The sequence below is a fragment of the Melospiza georgiana genome, chromosome 1 (genome assembly GCF_028018845.1).
Source record: "Melospiza georgiana isolate bMelGeo1 chromosome 1, bMelGeo1.pri, whole genome shotgun sequence".
In the NCBI taxonomy this organism is placed as follows: Eukaryota; Metazoa; Chordata; class Aves; order Passeriformes; family Passerellidae; genus Melospiza; species Melospiza georgiana.
In genome coordinates, this window is record NC_080430.1 from 2,976,407 (window position 1) to 3,001,879 (window position 25,473).

The 25,473-nt window shown below is 51.6% G+C and overlaps 1 protein-coding gene across 1 annotated transcript; it reads right to left on the reverse strand.

The window, feature by feature from the left end:
• Positions 1-210: 210 nt before the first annotated feature.
• Positions 211-23,878, reverse strand: ZBTB47 (zinc finger and BTB domain containing 47). Its single transcript, XM_058030159.1, has 6 exons — positions 23,729-23,878; positions 10,433-11,797; positions 6,901-7,048; positions 6,252-6,367; positions 5,785-5,929; positions 211-4,938 (listed from the first exon to the last, which is right to left on the reverse strand). Exons 1-6 carry the CDS (start codon positions 23,729-23,731, stop codon positions 4,571-4,573), a joined length of 2,145 nt encoding a protein of 714 aa, XP_057886142.1. The 5' UTR covers positions 23,732-23,878; the 3' UTR covers positions 211-4,570.
• Between the last annotated feature and the right edge of the window lie 1,595 nt (positions 23,879-25,473).

Here is a 25,473-nt window from a genome sequence, read left to right on the forward strand (position 1 = left end):
CATCTCCCACCAAACCCAACACAGAGCCTGTGCATGTGAAGCAGTGGCAGCAATCAACATTCCACAGGATTCCTCATCCTCCCCATCTCTGACTGCTCACACAGTTGCCTTAAAAAAAACCCTTTTAAATGAAAAGAAAAAAAACCAGGAGAGTGGAAGAAAAAGATGAAGCAAAATTAAGGTAACAAAAGAAAGTGGTGGAGCTTTCGGTTTTCTTTTATAAAAGACAAATCGTTTATTGATTCAGTCCTTCCACTTGCAACCTCTTTGGTAACAGTCGTAACACTTCCAGACTGGGAGAACGCAGTGGAAAGGCCCAGTTCTGACCTCTCACCAACTTCAGAGCTCAGTGAGCCCCAGCGTGCCTTGGTGAGAGGCCAAAAGCAGATTTCAAAGCATGGCCAAGGACCTGGCCCCGAGGGACAACTCCAGCCAGCCTCCCTACCGTGACTTGTTGCACTCGTGGGCAGCACAGGGAGCAGCCCCAGCACCCCCAGGCAGAAGACGGCTCGGGATGGGGATCTCTGACTGGGAGCTGTGCCCTGGGAGGTGGCTTTGATGAACCTCTTGGGACCTCCTGGACATTGGGACCATCGAAGCAAGACTCGCCCGTTCCTGCGGTAGACATTGACTTGCCTCAGTTGGCCCCACGGGGATGGATCCAACCATCTCAGCCTCCCCCTCCTCACACCATCCCAAAGAGAGTAACTGCTGTACTTGGAGTTAAAGATAAACATATATTGATTACACATGGTCATAAAAAAAAAAAAGGTAATAATAATAATAATACATTTCCTAGAACATTACTTAAGACGCTTCCGAAAAGCATCCAAGCTTCCCCTTCCCTCCCCGCCTTCCCTTAATCTATACAGAATAAAGTGCTTCGTTTAGTTTGTTCACACTTGTAGAGCCACCAATACACTCTTAACTTGGCATGTTTGGGCAACTGATACTGAATGCCGTAAAATAATTCAGAGCCAAACACCAGGCATGAGAAACTAGTTTTGAGGCAAGTGCTTGGGGGTTTCATTCATTTCCTTCAAGTTCCATGCTACAGAGGTTGTTCTTATTCCTATTTTTTTTATCCTTTTTTTAAAATTTATTATTTTCTTCCTTTGTAAGTCCAACCCAACTCCCGTCATGGTTCCGTGTCTCTAGGCAGGGCTGCGCGTGGGGAAGCTCTGGCCGTCCGTGTGAACAAAGGGCGTCTGTCCGTCTGTCCTTCCCTCCTGACTTCAGGCAAACCAAGAGTCACCTCAGAGGAGTTGTCTAGCAGCGGATGCTCGTCTCTATTGCACTGTCACAGCCATTCCCACCCATCTGTCCATCCGTCCATCGCCTTCCCACTGCGCCAGGGTTATGGCTGTGGTCCGAAGGGCCAGCCGTGCCTCATGGATACGTGAGGCGAACTGGTCTGTGCTACCAGGCTCCTGGGATATATAAACCAAAAGTGACCCTCCCCAACATGATTCCCTCCCTCCCCAAAGTTCAAATGAAGGGTGGAAAAAAAAAGATTCCGACCCAGGCGGGTCTGGGGTTTGAGTGTGTGGGAAGAGCTGTCAGCTGAACGTTGCGAATTCAGGAACCGCGTAATGGAAATCGAGCCCCTCTCCACCCTCGCGGTCTGTCAAAGAAGGGATGTGAGAGATTAAGGTGCAAGAGTTAAAAAAAAAAAAGAATTAAAAAAAAAAATTAAAGTAAAACATAAAAAGCTTGAAAACAACGGACCCAACTCTCCTGCCTGCTGCACTGTCTAACCCCAAGGGTACAACAGCGCGGGCCGGGATGGGTCCGGGATGGACGAGGCACTGCGGGAGCGACTCGTCTGAGCTCTTAGTACACAAATGAAAACCAGACATGGAGACACACTGGGGCTGAGTCAGGGTGTAGACAAAAGGGCTTGGAGGCCTTGTGGGACTCCTGGGAACTACCCAGGCCTTGGAGAAGGGAGGGAGCAGCAGGGATCTGGTTCTCCAAAGTGCTGTGTGCATGGTCACATCTCGACGTCTCCAAGTGGCTCTAGGAGCAGGCTCTCGAAGGGGATCGGACGTGGCTGGGATCAGTCACTGGGCTTTCTGCTGGGCTTCCAGCCTCAAGGAAGGGCTCTCATCTCACAGAGATGTCCAAGGGGGCAGGTCCTCACTGGGAGAGGATGAACTGGGACAGGAACAGGGAAAGCCACCTCCAGGTGAGTGGAATAAGGGAGCACAATGTTGGCATGGGTGTTTACGTGGGGGGAAGCCTATCAGCTGATGGGCTCCATCACAAAAGATCATAAAATGAGCCCTTCTCAGGGCACAGCGCTCCCATCCTGTCTCAAGGCTGAACATGAGGGGAAAGAAGCAAAAGGAAGCCCAAGGGGATGGGATCTGGGAGGCAGCAGAGGAGGCGACAGCATTGACCACTCCAGCACCTCCATGGGTTTCACTGAATGCTTCTCTAAAGCAAACATCTTCCAGTATGGGTCATGGGCCCTTCCTACAGCCAATGGCCCCAAGAGCCCTCATCCCTCAGGTGTGTTTGAGGCTTTGCACAATCCCAACGAGCCCCAGGGTCATGGAGGGAGGCAGCAGAGAAGCCTTTGGAACCCACCTGAGGTCAGTGAGGTGAGGCAGCTCTGCCATAGCCACCTCCTCGTGCTCAGAGCAGACGGAGATGGGGGCTTGCTCACTGGTACTGAGAGCCATGCTGGGGATCCACAGGATCCCAACCAACACAAAGAAGAAAAGGACTTTGTGGCTCCAAAATGCTAACATCAGTCAGCTTTCCCAAGCTGCTGGACACCACTGGAGCAGCACTCAGCAGGAGGTGACACCAGACACCTCAAAGAGCACTCAGGACAACAGCAGATGCTCCCTGGTCCTGTCCCCATCAGGCTCCTGCATGTCCCCAGTCAGCAAAGCCCCTGAGCATGGGTCTGGATCCTCCCATCTCTGCAGATACAGTCCCAATGCCACCCAAGTGCTTTGCTGATTTGGTCCAGGACACAAAGCACCAAGGCTTTTCACAGAGCCAGGTGTGGCTCCCTGTCCCCAGCACTCTGCTGTCACCCAGCACAAGCTGCATATGAGAAAAGGCTCCTGCAGCCCACTCAGTGACCTCTTTCCTTCTTACTTACCAACAGCGCTTCCACCACCTCCTCCATGACCTGCCCCACACCAGCTTTAGAAGCACAGGATCAGCTGGAACAGCCCCCACCTCTTCCCAGCCTTTCTCTGCCCATGCTGGGTGCTCACTTCCCCCAGCAGGGACTGCACAGCCATGGTCAGGACAATGCATGGCACCCTGGGGCAGAGCACAGCAGTGAGAGACCCTGCTGGGACCTCAATGCCCAACAAAAAGGTGACAGCAAAGCCTTCCTCTTCTCCTCCTCCTCAGCACGAAGCCAGCCATATTATTTGTAAGTGAAACCAAAGACCAGCTTGACTTCAACATCTTCAATAAGCACTAAGCAACACCACAGGGCATCACCAAAAACAAGCACAACCCTCACTGGTCCCCTCTGGTCCCCCCAAACCAGGACAGGGCAATGGATGCCAGCACCACAAGGAGAAGTGAAGCTTGGGAGAGCAAAGCAGGCAACAAACTGGAGACTGGGACATCATCATCCCCAGGCTGAACATGGTCCTGCTTCAGCTCTGAACCTTGCAGGGGGACCAACCTGGAGCTCACCCATCCCTCAGGGGTTTGTTCAGATTGTTAAGGCACTATTCTGGGCCGATTCTGCCGAGAAACAGAAGCGCCCTGCTCCTCTGTCCCAGGCTCCCCTCCTGCCGGTCCCAAAGGTACCTGAGCTCTCCCAGGAACAGCTCCCCAGCTCCAGAGCATCCCCAGGAGCCCAGCTCCTGCTGGGATTAGCAGGAAGGGCACACCAGAACCCAGCTCCCTTAGGGCACCCCGGAACTGAACCGACAGTGAGTTGCAGATGCCCCGAGATGCAAGGTGGGTGTTTGTGCTTTTGCCTGTGGAGGAGGAAAACCTGCTGTAGGGAAGGAAGACGTGTTGTGGGCTGCTAACAAGGGCATGCTCATGGCTTTCCAATGGGGACACCTGCTCACTCGCCACAGGCCACTGGGGCTGGCAGTGGGGGGCTCCCCTGGGGTGCCCACCTTCCAACCCCATGGGTGAAGAGCCTGACTTGAAAGACCAGCTTTACAGTACAGGGATTCAAGCACCACTAACTAGAATTCAGCTTTGAAATATTGATGCACCGGCCAGCAAGCTCAAGCCCGGATATCCTGCTCCTCCCAGCCTCACCAGCATCCCAGCAGGAAGGTGATGCCAGCGTGTGGGAAGATGAAACTGAGAGTGACACCTTTTACCTACACCCTTACAGACGGACGGCGGATCCCCCCAACACCCACGTTCCTCAGGGAGATGCTTCCTCGTGCTCCCCCTCTCTGCAGAGAATGACGGGTGAGAAAAAGGAATAAAAACCCAAAACAACCCCAAAACGAGGAGGAAGGGGGGGTAGAGAGCAAGCAAAGCCTCGGCTCCCCGGGGGAAAGGCGTTCCCGAAGGGCAGAGCAGTCCGTGCAGGCGCATGGCCGGGGGGGTGAGGGGAGGGCACCTAATTGTTGTTGGAATTTATCCTCCCCGCGGGAAACAGGGGAGGGGGTGGCGGTAGGTGAGGAGGAGGAGGGAGGGTCTGTGGCAGAGGATGGAGCAGCGGCAGGGGCAGCGGGGAGACGCCAGGGCCGGGGGGCAGCGGAGCCGGGCTGGTGGCGGGCTGGGGGACGGCCGTGTCCGAAGCCAGGGGGTTGGTGACGCGGAAACATTTCTCCTTGTGGGCCTTGAGCATGTTGGAGAAGCGGAAGCGCTGGCCGCAGACGTCGCACGGGTACGGCTTCTCCCCGGTGTGGGTCCGGCGGTGCCGCTTCATGTTGGGGCGGCTGGTGAAGCTCTTCCCACAGATCTCACAGATGTAGGGCTTCTCCCCTGAGGGTGGGAGCAGAGGGACAGGAGCTGCTGGTTAGCTTGGGTGTCAGAGACTGGGGAGATTTGATGTCTCGAGGTATTTTGGGGTGCATGCATGTGGCCTTGCCCTGGTGAGGCAGTGAACGGCCCCACATCCCAGCCCTAGGAGCTGTATCCCAGCCTGGCAGTGTCTGTCAGTCACGGCACACAGGGAGGCAATGCTCCATTCTCCCCTAATCCACCTCCTGAGGGCCAAATGACCCAAAGTCCCATGTGGGAGAAAGGGGAGGACCAAATACCCCTTGAGGACCAAGGGGTATTTAAAGCCAAACACCAGCCATCACATTCATCTAGACCCTACCTTTTTCTTGGAAGTTCTGTCTGAACCCAGGAGTTGGTAGCCTGTGCTACCCATATGTGCTTTTCTATATCTTTTCTGTCTTTCTCTCTTTCTTCCAATTCCCTCTCCTGGAAATATTTTGAGTACCTCAACATTGAACATGTTTAAGGTTTGCTAAGTTGAATGGGCCAAGTTTAATGCTGAAATTATAAGTTTAGTGAGACGTGTTTTATGTTGGCTGAATGCTGTACTAAATCTTTTGCCAAAGCTCCCTGGCTTTTCTCAAGTTTGCCAGCAAAGCTTTGAGCTGTTCTGACTTCTTGAGTAGACCTTGTTGGTATTTCTCCTGTGTGTCCAGCTCAGAGATCATGAACCATTGTAAGCCCTTCCAAAAGTCTTGTTGAACGAGCTGACCTTCCCAAAACCCCATCCTGCCACCCACCCTAAGATGTCACCCCCATCCCATCACTCCTTCCAGGGAGAGCCTGCCTGCAGGGATCTGGGACCAGGCAAGGGGCGGGTCTCACCCGTGTGCGTCTTCATGTGCTCATCAAAGTACTGCTTCATGTTGAAGTCCTTGCCACACCACTGGCACATGAACTGCTTGTGGCCGATGTGGATGCTCATGTGGGAGCGCAGCTGGTACTTGTACTGGAAGCGCTCGTTGCAGTTCTGCAGGGTGAGGAGTTCTTGATGAGCATCCAAAGTATCCCCACATTCCCCTCAAATCACCAGCAGCAAGGAAATCTTGTTTTTTCCCCCCCAAACAGGTTTTTTGGGACATACCCAGCCAGGTTTGCAGGCTGGGTGGGTGCAAAGTCCAGGCAATCTATTGGGGATAGATCCTGGCATTGGGCAAGTTTCATCATAAAGTGGGTGGACTCTCAAACCAGGAGGTGATGCAAAGTTTGGAAAAGCGTGGGATCAGCCCTACAGCTGCACTGTCACACAGCACAGTGGAAGGTCTCTCCTCAGATCAGTGTTTCTGCCTTACCTCACATTTGAAAGGCTTTTCCCCGGAGTGCTGGAGCGAGTGGACCTTGAGGGACATGCTGCGCTTGAAGGACTTCCCGCAGGTCTCACAGGTGAAGGGCATGTCCTTGGTGTGTGCTGGTGGGGACAGGGGCGGGTCAGCAGCCTCCACACACCTCCACCATCCACCTCCCCACACCCCAGCTCTGGCTCCCAGGACCCAACCCCAGCAAACCCAAAGCACCTCTGGAAGATATATGGCAGCGACGTTTCAAGCATTTCCCTTCCAAACCCCCGTTCTTTTGGATGTCTTTGGTGGCTCCAAGGCCTAGGGAGCCAACCACTGTTGTCACATGCAATTTGCTTTTCAAAGCCCAGCACTGATGTGGTCTGATCCTTTTACACTTCAAACCTTCCTCTGATCCCTTCTGATCAATAAAATAAATGGGATTCCCCAGCACGACGTCCAAACCCAGCACTGAGCAGACATTGGTTCAGCATTGAGCAGACATTGATTCAGCATTGAGTATCACACCAAATTTGAAGATGAGGATGTGAGAAAGCTCACCCAAGAGTAAACACACATGACAGCAACAGAAAACACCTTTCATTGCCAAATTGATGGGCCAACACCCCCAGCAAGATCTCCCCGTGGTGCCTCCCACACTCACCAACCATGTGTTTGCGCACGTGGGCCATGGTGTAGAACTTCTTCTCGCAGATCTCGCAGGAGAATTTCTTCTCTGCATAGCCATGGACAATCTTGTTGTGCTCATGGAGAGACCAGAGCTTCTTGAACCCCTTCCCACACGTCACACACTGCAAGAACACAGGAGACAGTCAGGGAAGCAGCTTCGTCCATGGAAAGGGAACATCACAGTGAAAGCTACAGCTGATATAAAAAATCACAACTAACAGCAAGTCTGATGTTGACCTTGTCACTTCAAAACCTCCAAATTTCATATTTCTATGAAAATGAGCAAGGGGCAATGACCTTCCAGGGTAGGATGTGGAATCTTCATCAATGGCTGCATCAGGATTTGGATAAACAACAGCTCATGCCCTATTCCCAGCTGGGAATTTTATTCCTAAATGAAGATATTACATAAGATAATCCCAACCCTCTGTGCATTGGAAATTTGCAAAAAATATGAAAAGAAGGAGAATCCCTATCCAGGGCAGTACAACTTCAGTCTTCAGCAGATATAATGGACACTTCACCACCAAATTAGTTTTCAAAGCAGATCTGTGACTCCATGATATCCAAAAGGACCAAACTGGACCCAAACCACCAGTCCATCAGCACAAGGAGAACGATGTGACATGCAAAGTCTTCCCCAAAAAGTTAAGGTAGAGAATCACTTCAGCTCCAACAAGTTCAATATTCCTCTGGAAATTCCCAGGAAAAGCTCCAGCTTCTGTGTGAAACCTCTTGGAGGCCTGTGAGACCAGTTCAGTGCTCAGGAAAATACAGGAGCGAGATATTCACCAAGGAAACCACGCCAGGAGCCAAGGATCAGCTCCTTCGCCTTCACCTCTCCATGGCTCACATTCCTCTTGGTCAACAGGGATAAAACCATCCCTTCTCGCCTTGCAGATTTGTTGAGAAAATAATTCATGCCTTGAACAGATTTGTTGAGAAAATAATTCCTGCCTTGAAGGCATCTTGCAATAACGTGGCTGAATTGTACCAGTAAACCTGGGGAAGGATTCCTCCACTTCTCCTCCTTCCCAGAGGAACAGAGGCTCCTTGATGGGCTTCAAACAAATTTTGTAGTGATACCATTGAAAACACACCATTATGCTGTGAAGTCGCTGTATTTTTCCATATATATTTATATTTAGGTGCCCCAAAAGGAAAATTTGGGTCACAGAGCCATTCCCAAGCCTCCTCATCTTCATCTTGCCACGCTCAAATGTCAACATGAGCAGTCCTCCAAGTCCTACTGTTCCCAAGTATGTATTTCCATGGATCAGAACAGCTTTATCTCTATCTTAAGGGATATTTCAGGGCAAATTCAGGACTAGAGCCTGATATCAAAGACACATCAATATCCATTTTCTCCACTTAAAATGAAAGAGGCAGGGGAATTTCAAAATGAAAGGCACAGGAAAAGCAGCAGAGGTAGAAAAACCCCCAGGGCTGGGACCAAACACTCTGGAGCTCTGAGCTCTGTGTCCTCACTTACTGCTGAAAATCATCACTCAAAAAATATGGAAGTAATGTCCAAATGAGGGGAAAAAATGAGGATATAAATTCTTGCAGGTTAAAAGGAAAACCATACTGAAGCTGGCAATAAAAAGAGTTTGAGGGACAACTCAATAAAGCAAAGGATGAATCACTTTTCAGGTGGTGGAGGTAGGATGCACATTATGGAGATGGGGCATGAACACAAGGAGCAGGATGGTTCTTAAATCCTAAAGCTGTATGGATGAAATTTGGGGACAAAACAGGGAAGAAAAGCAGCAGATCAAATTGAGAAAAGGTAGACAGTCCCTCCATAGATCTGATTAAAACACAAGAAATAAAAACTATTATAGGCAGAGTGCTGAAAAAATTCCTTTTCCACCCAGACATAATTCCATGGGATGTTGATAAAGTTATTAAATATTATCAGAGCAAATGGAGTGGATTTGGCTATTTGTAAAATTAAAAATGCTTAATTAAGTGGGAGACAATGATCCCTTTTTGTGCAGAAGGAGGTCACTACACAGGCAGTTCTGGTTCATTCTATTCCAAAGTCATTTAGAAAAGGAATAAAAAGGAGAGGGCAAAACAAAAAACAAGCAATGAGGTGACAGCCCCATGTTATCCAGCTGGAAAGCAGATGAAGCTGAATAAACATTCTGGTAAAATTCCTTTTTAACTTTTTTTTTGTTAGGCCCTGAAATAGCCACCACCATGCAGGTATTGGAGCTACACTCATCCATTCTGGGAAAAAGCATCCAAAAAAAGCAACTTCAGAGCTGTGAATCTGTCAGGAAGATGCACCAAAGGGTCCGTGACTGCTTCACCTATGAGCCAAGACCGTTCCTGCTTCTATGTTCCCTGCTTGCCAAGATCTGCCTCATTCCCTGTTTTATTTGGGATGCCATCAGTGAAGGGCTCCAGCAGCACTTGGGTTGTGTTACCTCCATCAAGGAGAGCTGCGAGATCATCCAAAATCTGGTCATTGGTGGGAAGAGTGATGGGAGAAGCTCTCCAAAAATTTTAATATATAATATTTGTATATTAATATAATAATTGTATACTATATAATATTTGCAATTATTAGCAGCAGCATCCTGTAAAACAGCTCATCAGGGATTAGGAGATGGGAATTTGGAGGGATCTTCAGGAACACACGTGTTTGCTGCTCTGATTGGGTGCCTCCCTATCCCCCCAAAACTGCACTGATTTAAAAAAGTCAATTTGTTACACAGGATCTCATTAGCACAGGGGAAGGCCACACCAAGCCCGAGCCATGCACGGATGTCAAATGCACTCAGAAATTTGCTAATGCACACAAAAAAAGCACAAAAGGCAGATTAAAACCATTTTAACTCCTGTCAGCAAATCTTCAAATGAAGCTAAAATGGGTTCAGCCTGGGTGGGAATGCTGGAGTGTGTCTCCATCAAGGGCTCGCAGTGTTTTATCCAGATTAACTGAATAAACTCAAAAGAAAAATTACTCCTTAAAAATTAACTCCATGTTTCCACCCAGGCAGTCAAGGGGAGGCCACAGCCCTGTGGCACAAATCCTCTGATTCCAGGCCACTGTGGGATATCCTGAGTCTGAATACAAGTCATGGGTGAAGGAAGGTTCCCTCCCAGCTGCCATGCTGTGCTGGTTTTGCATATAGAAGAAAAATCTCATATCTCAAATTCTCAAAATCTCAAATTAACAACCAAAACCACACATGTGCCAACTGCAACACCAGTATTATCTGAGCACAAGTCCATCCCATGGTGTAGCTGGTTGGGATGACCTCCACGGTGTTTGGGATGCTCTTTCCTCACTGGGATGTCCCACAGTGGTGGGGTGCTCCTCCTTTGGTGGGATGTCCCCACTTTGATGGCACATCCACCCACTTTGGTGGGAGCATTCCCTCCTTGGTGGGACATCCATCTCTAGTGGGACACTCCACCTTAGTGTAAGGCATTTCCCCTTGGTGGGACGTTCACCCTGGTGGGATCCACGCCCTGGATGGATCCCTGCTCACCTGGATGTTCTTCTCACAGTCGGTCTGGTGGTGCAGCAGGAGCTCGCTCTCCAGCAGGAAGCGCTTCCCGCACTTGTCGCAGATCTGCATCCGGCTGTGCGTGACGTTCATGTGCTTCTCCAGGTACCAGCGGTTGTTGAAGATCCGCGGACACTTCTTGCACGGATAATGCTGCTTCTCCTCCAGCTTCACCTTCTGGCCCAAGCCATCTTGTTCTTTCTTTCTCTTCCTCCCCCTCTGGCCTTCTTCTTCCTCCTCCTCCTCCTCTTCCACCTTGGCCATCTCCTGGGACCTGGTTGCCATGGCAGGTTTAGTGGCTTTGGACGCCCGGCTGCCCCTGCGGGGCTGCCCGCTCTTTTCCCTTTTCATTTCTGAGGCATCTTCATCGTCATCATCCTCTTCTTCCGTCGTCTCCTCCAGATCTTCCTCCTCGCTGCGCTCCTCCTCCTCCTCCTCCCCCACCTCCGCATCCTCCTCCTCTTCCTCCTCCTCCTCCCCTTCCTCATTCTCCTCCTCCCCGTCCTCCTCCGTGTCGCGCCCATCCCCTTCCGGCCGTCCCATCACGGCCGCCTCGCTGGCGGCCGCCTTCCCCTCCATGCCCTTGGAGACATTGAGTGTCTGGTTGTTGAGGTTCACCTCCACGATGATCTGCTCCCTGTTGTAGGAGCCCTGGCTGTCCAGGTCCTCCTCAGACTCCTCACCCTCCATCTTACAGACAGCACCAGGACCTCCATCCTTCTCCTCCTTGTAGTACTGCTTGGCCGGGCCGGGGGGGAGCGTCCCGCTGCCCGTCCCGTCCTCCACCCGCACCGAGAAGGGGTCGTTGCCCTCCCGGGCGTAGATTTTGGGGTGGGGGGCGTCCACCTCCTGCTTGATCTCGCAGTAGTAGGGCGGGGGTCCGGCGCAGCCCTCGGCGGGCAGGGCCATGTCGGTGGCCAGGCTGAGCGAGCGCGTGTCCAGCAGGTCCTGGCAGGAGGACGCGATGTTGTTCATCTGCAGCACGGCGGCCGCGTTCAGCACGTCCTGCACATTGCAGGAGTTGACGAGCAGCTTGGAGGTGTAGATGAAGTTGAGGATCTGCTGGAGGCCCTGCGAGGTGAGGGCCTCCAGAGAGAGCTCCACGCGCTGCAGCTGCTTGTTCTGGGTGAAGAGGGAGTGGAAGAACTGGCTGTAGGCTGCCAGGACCCCTTTGTGCGCCGGGAAGATGCTCTTGTGCTGCACCAGCACGATGTCCACGTCGCACAGGTCCGGCTGAAAGAGGCGCTGCTCGTTCAGTCTGTCCATCAAACACGTGAAGTGGAGGGCTACATCCTCCACCAGGGAGTACTCAGCCGAAGGGTAGTCAGTCGTTTTTTCGACTATCAGCTGTGGGGAGGAAAGAAATAAAATCATTCAGGGCTCTTTTTACCCCCAAAAATGCCCTTCTGGCCATGCCATCCGTCCCTGTCCATGCACACCCAAGTCAGAGATGTCACCTGAGAAGTTCTACTGCCAGCCCTAGCTTGGAGGTCCCAACCAAAACATTCTGTCCCGTACCCCAGCTTGGAGATACTAACCATGAAGTTCTACCACCAGCCCCAGTTTGGAGATACCAACCAAAACACTCCATCACTAACCTCAGTATGAAGATATTAACTAAAACACTCCATCACCAACCAAAACACTCCATCACCAACCCCAGTTTGGAGATACCAACCAAAACACTCCATCACTAACCTCAGTATGAAGATATTAACTAAAACACTCCATCACCAACCAAAACACTCCATCACCGACCCCAGTTTGGAGATACCAACCAAAACACTCCATCACCGACCCCAGTTTGGAGATAGCAACAAAAACATTCCATTACTAACCTCAGTTTAGAGATACCAACCAAAACACTCCATCACCAACCCCAGTACGGAGATATCAGCCAAGAAACTCCATCACCAACCCCAGTCTGGAGATAGCAGCCAAAAAATTCCATCACCTACCCCAGAGTTTGGAGATTATCAGCCAAGAAACTCCATCACCAACCCCAGCTTGGAGATACCAACCAAAACATTTAATTACTAACCTCAGTTTGGAGATACCAGCCAAGAAACTGCATCACCAACCCCAGTTTGGAGGTATCAGCCAAGAAACTCCATCACCAACCCCAGTCTGGAGATAGCAGCCAAAACATTCCATCACCTACCCCAGAGTTTGGAGATTATCAGCCAAGAAACTCCATCACCAACCCCAGCTTGGACACGTCAACCAAAATGCTTCACTACCAGCCCCAGTTTTGGGACACCAAGAAACTCCACCACCAGGCCCAGCTTGAAGACACCAACCAAGAAGCTCCATCACCTGCTTGAGTCCAGAAGACTCAACCAAGGAGGAGAAGCCCCAGTGACAGGGCAGGTCAGGGCCACACCAGCACCCACTGATATCCCTTCAAGGTGTGTAGGAAGCACCACAGCCACCCAGAAGATCCAAAGACAGGCTCAGGTGTCCACACTCATTCAGAGATGTCACACAGGACAGGGGATGCCCTGACCTCTTGAACCACATGGAGATCCAGATGGGTATTTGCTCCAATCAGGAAGCCAATTTAAGGCACCTGCTGAGATGCAACCCCCTAAATAAAAGGAAATGAGGATTTTATAGCTCCCTGCTTCTGCAGACAATAACACAAAGCCCAATATCCTCTGATATTTCTGAATTACGCTGCATGCTCTCGCTCACGACAGCAGCTCACTCACAGCTGGATCCATTGGCATGATTTATGCACTTCTTAATGCTCATTTTCCATTGCCTGGGGAAAGGCACTACCTGGAAAAATTCAAATGAGGGAGCAGCACCCCCAGGCTGGGAAATGCTGCCCTGCCAACCCTCCCCAGGCTGAGTTTTCTGGGTATTTAATCCAACTCCCACGTATTTCACAAGGTCCAGACCATCCCTGGGGTTCATCCCCTCTCCTGGTCACACCTGAGCCCCAGGATGAGTCTGCCTGCTCCATCCCAAATCCAAGGGATATCCCACACCCTAAATCCAGTGTCCTGCATTAAAAGAAGGTGGAACACACCCAGACCCCATAACACCCTTTTTCCTGACCTCTGTAGGATGTGACCAAGGACATGGTGCAGAACAGTGGCAGAGAGGGAGGGTTCAACCTGCCAGGTTTATCCGGCACCTCCTGCTCCAAAAAGAGATTTTCAACTCCCATTTTTTCTGGAACAAATGGAAGCTCTTGATCAACACACAAATTCCAGCAAGACATGTTCTGTTTGTCTTCTTTTTTTTTTTTTTTTTTTTTTTTTCTGGTGAGCCAAAGGCAAAAGGACACACAGACAAAAATGTTTAAATAATAAAAAAGGGTGTTTTCTTCTCTGTTTTCCCAACAAGCAAAAAAATTCTTTCCCCTCTCTGCCAAATTTTTTCATTTTCATTGGATTTTTGCTCCACAAGCAACTTGTTCAACCAATAGGGTTCTCAAGTTTTGCATGGTCCTGATAGCCCTGGAGAATCCCAGCAAGTGCTGGCACCCAGGGAAAACATGGAAAAACCAGTTCTGCTCCAAATTCTTGGCTCTGCAGCCAGGAGCAGGGCAAAGAGGTAGGAAAAGGGTTGGGTGTTTACATATTTTTGTATATTTTTTATAATTCTTATATATATATTTAATATTTTCAATATTGTATACACTCATGCTTATATATAGGTAAACTACATACATAAAAAATAGATAAATATATAAATACATGAACATTCCTTATATATGTACTTGCTACAGAATCCATCCCAGCTGGAACATCCATCCACCTTCACCATTTCCCGAGCCTCTCGTGACTGCCAAGAACATTTTGATGAGATCTTGGATGGTGCAGCCCTCCCCCCTCCAAGACATGTAGAAAATAATTAAGGATATAATAAAAATCAAAAAAACTGAAGAGACAGCAGGAATTCAGCAGAGCAGCTTGCTGTTTGCCAGGTTGAAAAAAATAACCTAAATTCAGTTTTTATCTCCGGGGATCCATCTCATTTAGGATACCGGAAGCTTGGGGTACAGCGGCAAAGGAATGGGTGCAAAATAGAGAATAATGGGTTTGTGGGGGGGCATTGCCCAGCCTGGAAAACAAAAGGCTGCTCTTTTTTTTGCCCTGTGGATGGAGGATTTTTGGCAGAGGGGGCTGATCCCTCACCCAGCGGCGCTCCTTGCCAGGCGGCTCTAATCAGTCCCAGCAGCGGCGAGGACAATGCGTGTCTTGGCCGCGTCCCGCCGGTGACTTCAGCCCGGGCTTGTCAGCGGGAGCCTTTTGCTCTTTATTGCTCTCAGATGCTTTTCGTGAGCTTGCCCCGCAGCCAGAGCCCCGGCCGAGACGAGAGGCGCCTGCCGGGGTGAGATCCCCAAAAAGAGCCCGGCTTGCCCCAAAATGCCCCTCCGGCAGCTGCCGCCCCTGCGGCTCCAGCGGCGCGGAGCAGCCTGGCTAATGGGGATTAATGGCAGGGTTAAATCCGGGGCTCTTCCTCTGGGAAAACGCAAATATTTGAAATATAGAGCCCTTTTAATATTTCTTATATTAAAATACATATTAAAGAAAAAAAAAATAAAGGAAAAGAATCACGAGTTTTGCTTTTTTTCACCACTCTGCCCCTCTGGCTCTGCCCATCCCATCTCCATCCCCTACACACCTGGACAGCACTAAACCAGGGTGAACCCTCAAACCGGCCCCACCACACACTGCCAACCTCGAAGCAAGGTTCTGGCACCATCAGTGCAGAAAAACACCCCTTAAAATTATTAGAAAGCAGCGTGGCCGTGAGTCCCTCACCCCTCCAGCCAGCCCTCCCCGCCCTGACACTGCCCTCCAGCTCTATTTTAAGAGAGTTTTCACGTGGTGCTGCCAAAGTCCCGTCCCAAAACAGCCTCTGGGGCAAGAGGACGGCCAGAGGATGGGGAGGATGCTCGGGGTGAGGGATGGGGGGTGGTGGAGCCCCGAAGGCAGGGGATGGAAGGAAAGGATGAGTGAGGAATGATGGTGGAAGGAGATGCTGGTGTTCACTGGGGCAGGGAAGCATCCCTCCAGTCAAACCACCAAAAATCCCAACCTGCACCCCAGCAGGTGCCTCAGTTTGCCTAAACAGCCCCACCAACACCTGCCCTGAAAGGTGTTTGCTGCTGGATTTAAATCAATGCACTATGACAAAAGCACTTTCTCTCAGCAGCTATTGAGAATGAGATCCCTAAATGTTCCTGCAGCTCTAAACCTCCCCAAAGCACCAGAAGGCTGGGCCACTCTGGATATATTTAAATACCCAAATCCTCAGTTCCCCAAGAAGATCATCTCTGACCTTCACCAGCCTCTTCTTTATTTAATTAATTATTTGTTCATTTCTAGCGCCCTCAACACCACAGCATCGAGGACCATGAGTAATTCTTTCCCACATAAGCACACGGACAAGGGGTCTTAGGGCAAAAAATTCACATTCAAGTGGTGACAAGACCAGCTGCCTGTGAACCACTTTCCATTCAGCACAAAATTTGGGCATTTCTTTAAATTTTTCACCCTCAGGATGTACAAAAAAAAAAAATAATAAAAAAAAAAGCAATCTGCTTTTCTGTATCATTTCCAACCACCAAAGCATTCATAGTTGACCTTCAGTATTAAATTGCATTAAAGAAAAGTGCTTTTATAAGGAGCTAAATACAATGTCAGCACTTGCTCCTCAAAAAAAAAAAAAAAAGTCCCCCATGCCCTCTTCTCAATTTGGACATTGCTGCACTTCAGGACAAAAGAATGGGCTGGAACTATTTAATGTCAAAACTTGACTTTTGCTGAAGTAAGAAATAACATTAACCCCCCGTTTTTACAGATTAAAAATCTGTAAAAATCTCAGATGACACAAAGGGGCATCGTTACAAACCCCAAACACTCGCGCTTTCGGTTTCAATCCCTGGCCTCCTACAACCTGGCCTCTGCCTTCCAGACCCTGGCATGAAACCTTCAGCCTTCTCTCCCTAGTTTTGATGCCATTAGAAGATTTTTTTTTCGAAATTATGTGTTTTCCCAAAGCTCCCCAAACCAGGATACACCAGCCCAGAACGCGAGCAGCTCTGCCTGGACCGTGCACATCCCAATTCCCAACCACCCATTCCTGGGGCACGGCGGCAGAAGAATAAACCACACATCTCAAAGCTCCTGTCCCTCTCCTGTCACCGGACCCTTGCATGAAACCTTCAGCCTTTTCTCCCTAGTTTTGAGGCCATTAGAAGATGTTTTTCAAAATTATTTGTATTTCAAAATGTATTTGTATTTCAAAATCATTATTATAGCTGTGTTTTCCCACAGCTCCCCAAACCAGGATACACCAGCTCAGAACGAGCAGCGCTGCCTGGACCGAGTACATCTCAAAGCTCCTGTCCCTCTCCTGTCACCAGACCCTTGCATGAAACCTTCAGCCTTTTCTCCCTAGTTTTGAGGCCCTTAGAAGACTTTTTAAAAAAATACGTGTTTTCCCACAGCTCCAGAAATTAAGCTACACTGGCCCAGAACGAGCAGCGCCGCCTGGACTGAGCACACCCCATTGCCCGAGCACCCATTCCCGGAGCACAGTGGCAGAGGGATAAACCACATCCCAAAGCTCCTGTCCCTCTCCTGCCGCCTACCTTGGCCGCTCTGCCGTCCCCTCCCTCCCCGGGGAGCTCTCCGTGGGTGCTCTCGGCACGGGACCGCGCTGGGGGTGGGGTCTGCTCGCTCCTCCGACGGGTGTTTTTATTTAATGACGAGAGGGTTCTCCGGAAAAACAAGCAGGAAGGGAAAACAATAGCTCGGCCACAGCCCCGCCTGGCGAGGCGCCGGCCGGCACGGCCCCGAGCAGCGCCCACCGCCGCATCCTGCCCGAGGGATGTGCCCGGCCCGCTCCGGAGCTCCCGGGATGCTGCTGACACCGTCCCGAGCGGTGATTTTTATTTATGTGCTGTCTAAAAGGCTTAAAGGTGCCCAAAGCAGAGCCGAGAGCAGGCAAGGGGAAGGGGCTCAGCGATGCTCCCCGAGCCCGGCTCATCCCGGGTTGTTGGGCACCCCAAAAAACATCTCCCAGCCTCTGCTGGGTGAAGAAGAGCATCAGTCCAGCTGTGGGACAGTCAGATGCTTCACAGGCTTTTTTTTTCCCACTCCCTTTTGGTTGTTCCTAATCTTTTATTAATGATATTCATCCTGTGCAGGCTTTGGCACAAGGATGCTTTTCCCAAGAAGCAGCACCAGGCCCAGCAGTTCTAGTGGAACGGAACAGGGACAGCCCCTTCCCCCATCCCTGTCTCCCTGCAAGCAAGAGAACACCTTTGCAAAGGGGAAAAGGTTCATTTGGGGTTTCTTTGGAAGCACCATGGCCACCAGCAGCGTGGGGAGAGGAGCAGGATGAGCAACACAAAAGCTTCATCCACTGGGAGCAGGCACTGCCTTCCCAACAGCACAGCCCACAGAGGGTTAATGGCTTGGTGCTTTTTTTTTTACCCCATATTTTAAATTTTTTTTAAACCCTATCAGCTGCTCTGGGTGCTTTTCTCCTTTCCTTCTGCACACAGAGCTGCAAAGCCACTGTGACATCTCCAAGGATGGACGGATCAACCCCACTGTCACACCCCATTCCCAAATCGTCCCAGCGAGGTGATGCTGCTCCTGGAGGATGCCACCACCGAGATGGCATCGAGGACACTGTCCCTCTGTTCCACCAGGGTGACAGTGAGGGCAGTGCCAAGCCCTGGGAGCCCATCCCAACACGTGGGAAGTGGAGCACTGTGCCCTGCTCAGACACAGCCTCCGCTGCAAAAACACACAGGCTGCAGCAACGCTGCATTATTCTCATGCCAGGACAAATCCCGATCCCTCCAGGAGAGCAGAGGCACCAGAACCGGGATGGGAACGCCATTCTGAGTGTCCCTGTCCCCTTGGTCAGGGCTGGTGTGGCTCAGTCAGAGCCAGCAAAAGCTCTGCAGGTGAGTCCAGAGCTGGGCAAAGCCATGTCTGGGGTTAAATCCCAAAGAGATGCTGGTGGATTCCAGCAGAGCTGGCACAGCCCTGGCAAACTCTGAGGGCACACAGGACAGCCAGGCCAGGGGGGCACCACCAGTGCCTGGCACAGCCAGATGGAGATGTCCCTGAGCTGCTGTGCTGGCACGGGGATGGCATGGGATGGGATGGGATGGGATGGGATCCATGGGATGGGGTGGGATGGGATGGGATCCATGGGATGGGATGGGGTGGGATGGGATGGGATGGGATCCATGGGATCCATGGGATGGGGTGGGATGGGATGGGATGGGATGGGATGGGATGGGATGGGATCCATGGGATCCATGGGATGGGATGGGGTGGGATCCATGGGATGGGATCCATGGGATGGGATCCATGGGATGGGATCCATGGGATGGGATCCATGGGATGGGGTGGGATGGGATGGGATGGGATGGGATGGGGTGGGATGGGACGGGATGGGATCCATGGGATGGGGTGGGATGGGGTGGGGTGGGGTGGGATGGGATGGAGTGGGATCCTGTCCTCCATCTGTGGGATGCAGGACTGCCCTCAGAGTCACTGCTGGGGTGGATGAGCCTGGGGGACAGGCACACACGCACACACACACACACAGAGCCACCGTCCCCCTCCCTCCCCTGCCCGAGACAAACAAGCAGAGGGAAGGCTGAGGGAGGAAATGAGGACAAAACCCAAGGCTGACCTCCCCAGCTGGGCTGGCGGCCAAGAGGCTGCGCCAGGGGCCAGCTCCAGAGGGGACATCATCCCAGAGAGCCCAGGGATGTCCCCAGTGCCACTGCCACCGAGGGAGGGCGTGGATGCAACAGGACAGAGCCCCCCACAGGACACAGGAACCCCAAATTCAGTGCTGGGAGCAGGGATGGTGCAGGAGCAGGGATGGGTGCAGCAGGACAGCCACCATGTCACCTGTGCAGAGCCCAAAGGCATCATAACCCCACAGCACCCCCTGCCATGTGCAGCCAGGGATCCCCAGCAGGATGGATGGATGATGGATGGATGGATGGATGGATGGATGGATGGATGATGGATGGATGGATGGATGGATGATGGATGGATGGATGGATGATGGATGGATGGATGGATGGATGGATGGATGATGGATGGATGGATGATGGATGGATGGATGGATGATGGATGGATGGATGGATGATGGATGGATGGATGGATGGATGGATGGATGGATGGATGGATGGATGGATGGATGAGGGATGGATGGATGGATGGATGATGGATGGATGGATGGAGGGATGGATGGATGGATGATGGATGGATGGATGGATGATGGATGGATGGATGGATGGATGATGGATGGATGGATGGATGGATGGATGGATGGATGATGGATGGATGGATGGATGGATGATGGATGGATGGATGGATGGATGATGGATGGATGGATGGATGATGGATGGATGGATGGATGATGGATGGATGGATGGATGGATGGATGGATGGATGGATGGATGGATGGATGGATGATGGATGGATGGATGGATGGATGATGGATGGATGGATGGATGGATGGATGGATGGATGGATGGATGGATGGATGATGGATGGATGGATGATGGATGGATGGATGATGGATGGATGGATGGATGGATGGATGGATGATGGATGGATGGATGGATGGATGGATGGATGGATGGATGGATGGATGGATGGATGATGGATGGATGGATGGATGGATGGATGATGGATGGATGATGGATGGATGGATGGATGGATGGATGAATGGATGGATGGATGGATGGATGGATGGATGGATGATGGATGATGGATGGATGGATGGATGATGGATGGATGGATGGATGGATGATGGATGGATGGATGGATGGATGGATGGATGGATGATGGATGGAGGGATGGATGGATGGATGGATGGATGGATGGATGGATGGAGGGATGATGGATGGATGGATGATGGATGGATGGATGATGGATGGATGGATGGATGGATGAGGGATGGATGGATGGATGGATGATGGATGGATGGATGGAGGGATGGATGGATGGAGGGAGGGATGGAACCTCCTCCCAAGCACTGCTGAATGAGGTTTCCAGCATCCCCTGCCTGGCATCCAGTGCCCATCCCTGGGACAGCCACCCTCGAGGTGGGTCAGCAGCGTGGTGGGGTGTGACACCTGCAGGGTTTGTCCCACACTCAGCCCTCAGCAATCCTAAAACCACAGCACTTCCTAAGCCAGACCCAAACTTGCCAGAGATCCAAGATTCCACCTGTCCCAGCACGCTGGGCAGGACTTCCCATCCCTGGGCATTTCTCCAAACGCTGGCTCTGAGCCCAGGGATGGTCCCCACCTCCAGATCCATCCTAACCCAGCCTTGACCAGGGCTCTTTGGGAAGCACCAGCCAAGCTCCTCTGAAGCAGCCATGGAATGGTTGGGGCAGGATGGGACCCTAAAGATCATCTTCCAACTGCTCTGCCATGGGCCATCTTCCTTCAGATCCAGTTGCCCAGATCAAGGATCTGGATGCACCAGATCCTTCCTGCCCAACACTTTTAACATTTTTATGAACATGCATTATTTTTGTCCTTATTTTTATCACCCTTTTTTTCCTGTAGCTTGGGGAGAAAAGCTTTAACTCAGACAGGGTGTCAGCAGCCCTGGCTCCAGGCAAAAGATGTAATCATAAAAATAATAATAAAAAAAGACAGTTTGGTATAATTAAGTCTTCTAGCCATCACATCTGCGCCACCATGGCCAGTCTTTCCCCATATCCAAAGGCATCCCAGTTTTCACCATCAGGAGAGGTGAACACTGAGCTGGCTGCAGAGGGGACAACAGCCCCAGAGGACACAGGGACAAGTCCTCAGGTGTGTCCCCATGCAGGAAACCCAACGGGGCCACCCCTGCCCTCCACAAACACAACCCATTTCCCTTACAAATACGGGAAAATTAGGGGCAGGAGGCACAGAGCTCATCCTGCCCACCATCATCCACTTCCTCAGGTCTACAGGGACCCATGGAATGTCAGGGGACATCTAGGATGACCTCTAGCATGCAAACCACACGGAGGATCTAAATATCCACATTTTTGGGATCAGCAAACGTGGCAGCAAATGAAAAGCTTCATCCCTTGCTCCTCTCCTGCAGAGTCACTTTGTCAGGGCCACCACCAGGTCCCCTCTATAAAGGCTCAAATGCAGCAGCGTGGGAGAGCCCTCAGTCTTCTCCTCCAGGAGGGAGAACAGGAAAATCAGCAATTCTCCCCCAAAACCTTCAAAGACCCTCTGATGTTTTGACACATTCAGTTCATCCGCAAAAGGTTTGGGTTGATTTTTTTTTTTTTCTCCTTATTTTTCCACGAGCAGAAAAACCTGCATCTTAAAAAGCACCGATATTTCATCGACTCTCGGGCAAGCGACCTCCCGTTTTTCTCCCTGTCTTTTGCAAAGGATCCATCTCCAAAGGCGGCAGCGGGTTATTTTTGTGGAGGGGGTAGCAATGTCTCTGCTCCAGCCCCGAGAGACACGAGCACGGGGCCGTTTATCTCGCCTGCCGATAAGGGAACGCTCCGTTAATTCCTCCCGGGGAGAACAAAGCTCCGCCGTCACTCCAAGCCCAGGTGGCAAAGGGGACCCTGCGGCCACCCCGGGAAAAGCCCCCGGAGCGGGGCTGAGCATCCTCAGGGAAACTCTGCAGCTGGAGGCAGAATGTTTGCACCCAGAGAGATTTCACCACAGATCCAGGGGAAAAAATAATAATAATAAAAAAAATTAAAAAATAATAAATCCCTTTCGTGTCTTTCCAAGGAGGAATTTTGCTTTGTAAAGCAAATCTTCCTCTGGTTCTTGCCGAGGCAGGGTGTGGAAGGAAGGTTGAATTCCCAACTTTTCCCCGTCCTCCTCACTGGGGTGGGCTCTGGGTGTCCCCAGCTCCACCTCAGGGCACGAAATGCTCCCCAAAACACCCCGGTGTGTCCCCCGAGCCCTCAGCATCTCCTCTGGCAAGGGATGCAGGCGCAGGATTCAGCGGGATTTCATTTCACAGGCCGAGTGCGAACCCAAACCCAATCCCGACCACTTTAACCCCAGCATTAATTAAACCCCCTCGGTCTTGGGGTGCCGAGTCCCATCCCACACCATCCCATCCATCATCCTTTCCTTATTTTTCCGAGCTTGCACTTTCTTGCCCTTTCCAAAATTCCACTCGGACGCTTCCCGGGGCGTCAGGACGGGCAGGGAGCCAGGGCTGGGGCAAACCCAGCCCCGCACTTTTGGCATGGGGGAGGCTCTGAGGCACCGGGAGCGCATCCCAGGGGCATTTCCCGTGGATCTTTCCCAGCTCGGGCCTGCCCTCCGCAACTCCAACTAAACCCCCTCCAAAAAAACTCCACCGGCCGATAAAATAGGTCACTGCTGCAGGCGAGCAGCTCTGGTGTTATTATTATTATTGTTGTTGTTGTTATTTTTTAAGAGAAAATCGCTTTTTCAGAGGTGGGGGGGGGGGATGCTGCGCCCTCCCTGCAGCCTCGCTCCTCCGGGATGTTGGGGAGCGCCCAAAACCCCCCCAGACCCGCCGGGAAAAGGGGGCCCAGGACGGGAACCAGCCGTGGAAAAAGGGGGGGGAAGGAGGCGGGCAGGAATTGGCAAAAGGATGGAGTCATCCGGGGAATGGGAATGGCCGAGGAAGCGGCAGCTCCTGCGCCCCCCCGCTCTCCCTCACAGCGGATCCTCCGGCCTGGGGGGCTCCAAAAGTGTGTGGGTGCCCACAAATCCTCCCAGGGACCCCCGAGCCGGGCTGGGCTCCTCCCAGGAGAAGGCTCCGACCCCTCCTCACGGCCCTTCCGCACCGCCATCCCCCCCTAAAGCACCCCAAAGGTGCTGGTGATGGTGGGGGGGCCGCGTTTTTAATGCCATTTCCACCAAACCCAGCCCGTCCTCGCCTTGCAGGAGGGGGCACCCCCATGCAACCCCCTCAGCAGAGCAGCACCGGGCCCAAACCCGGCCGGGCTGTGCTTTTTATACCCCCTAACCCCCTCAAAAAATATAAAATAAAAAATAATCCACGGCCCCCTCCCGTGTGCCCTCAGGCCTGGATGCAGCATCGCCCATGCAGCCCCCCCCCGCTCCCTCATGCACCTCCGCCGCCCTGGCCGGGATTTGGGCAAGTTTCGAGGCCTTTGGGAAGTCGGCAAAGCCCCGGCAGAGCGAGGAAGCGACGGAGGAAGGAAGGGGAAGGGAGAGGGGGAAATAAAAGCGAGGAGAAAAGGGAGAAGGGGGGCGGATGGAAAAGGGGGGGGTTCAGGCTCTACCATTTTGATGCAAAGGTCTCCGCGCTGAGGAGTCCCGGTCCTCCTCCGCTGGCCTGGGGTTTGTGCTCTCCATGAAAAAAACAAGGAATTGGTGGGTTGGGTGGGTTGCTGGTTTAGTGGCTTTTTTTTCCTGTTTTTCTTTTCTTTTTTTTTTTTTTTTTTTTTGGCCGCCTTATTTCTGCTTTTTTTTTCCTTTTTTTTCGCCTTTTGGAGGAGGAGGAGAAGCGGGGGGGGGGAGGAAATCACCGCGCCAGCGCTGCTTGCATCCTCGTCCCTCTTTTTCCCCCTATATTTCCCTTTTCATCATTTTCCTCTCCGCCTGCTTTATATATTGTCTTTCTTCTTCCTCTTTTTTTTTTTTTCCTTAATTTAATTTTTCTGTTTTTCCTCCTCCTCCTCCTCTTCACCTCATCCTGCCCATCGCCATGTTCGCCCCTTTTGGGAAGCCGGAGGAATGCGGAGCGGCGGCGGCTCCGGCTGCCAAGAGCCCCGGGGCCGCTGATTGGAGCCGCCGCATCAGCTGGGGCCGCGGCTGCCCCTTTAAAGCGACAGCAGCCACCGCCACCCCACGGGGGGACACCCTCCTGTCACCCTGTGCCCGCACCCCGAACCCTCCGACACAGCCGCCAATGCAGCGCGGCATCCACCGGGAGCATCCCCGGCGCCTCGCTGGCGAGGGGAAACTGAGGCACGCAGCTCCTCACCCCCTCCCCAAAACCAATAGAAAGATACCAAGGCTTTTTGAGGGACATAAAAGATCGATTTGAGGTGTCACGGAGCTTAAAACGGGATTTTTTTTTTCCAGTGTTTTCCTGATGTTTGGATGAAATGAGTGTTGCCCCGCCGGGATGTGTTTTAAGGCACACTTGGTTCTTGGGAGCATCCTCTGCATTGAGCTATGGTTGGGGAAACTGAGGCACACAACCTCTCCCCCCTCCCCAAACCCCATAAAAACACCCCAAGGTTTTTCGGGGACATAAACCCTCAGTTTGGGGTGTCGTGGAGTAACAGTAATTTATGTAAAATGGGAATTTTGGGGGTGTTCTCCCACTGTTTGGATGAAATGGGGATGCCCTCATCTGGATGTGTTTAAGGCACATTTGGAGCATTAATTAGGAGCATCTCCTCGATTCTGCTATGGCAGGGGAAACTGAGGCACGCAACACCTCACCCCCTCCACAAACCCAATGAAAAAACCCCAGGATTTTCTGGGGGCATAAAAATCCCCAAGATTTTTTGGGGGCATAAAACCTCAAACTGAGGTGTTGTGGAGTATCAGGAATTTATTTCAAATGGGATTTTTGGGGTGTTTTCCCACTGTTTGGATGAAATGGGGATGCCCCCACCTGGAGGTGTTTAGGGCACATTTGGTTCTTGGGAGCACCCTCTACATCCTGCTGTGGCAGGGGAAACTGAGGCACACAGCTCCTTACCTCTCCCCAAACCCCAACAGAAAGACCCCAAAGCTTTTTGGGGCAAAAAACCTCAGTTTGGGTTGTAGTAAAATAAGGTTGGTTTATTTAATAATGAGTTTTTGGGGGTGTTCTCCTGCTGTTTGGAGGAAAGGAGGATCCTCCACTGGGAGGGTGTTTAAGGCACATTTGATTTTGGGAGGGTGCTCTCTATAATCAAATGTACCTTAAACACAGTCCCAGTGAAGGATACTAATTTCCTTGAAAATTAGCAGGAGAACACCCCAAAATCCAATTTTTAAATCAACCAACCTTATTTTACTACAACCCAAA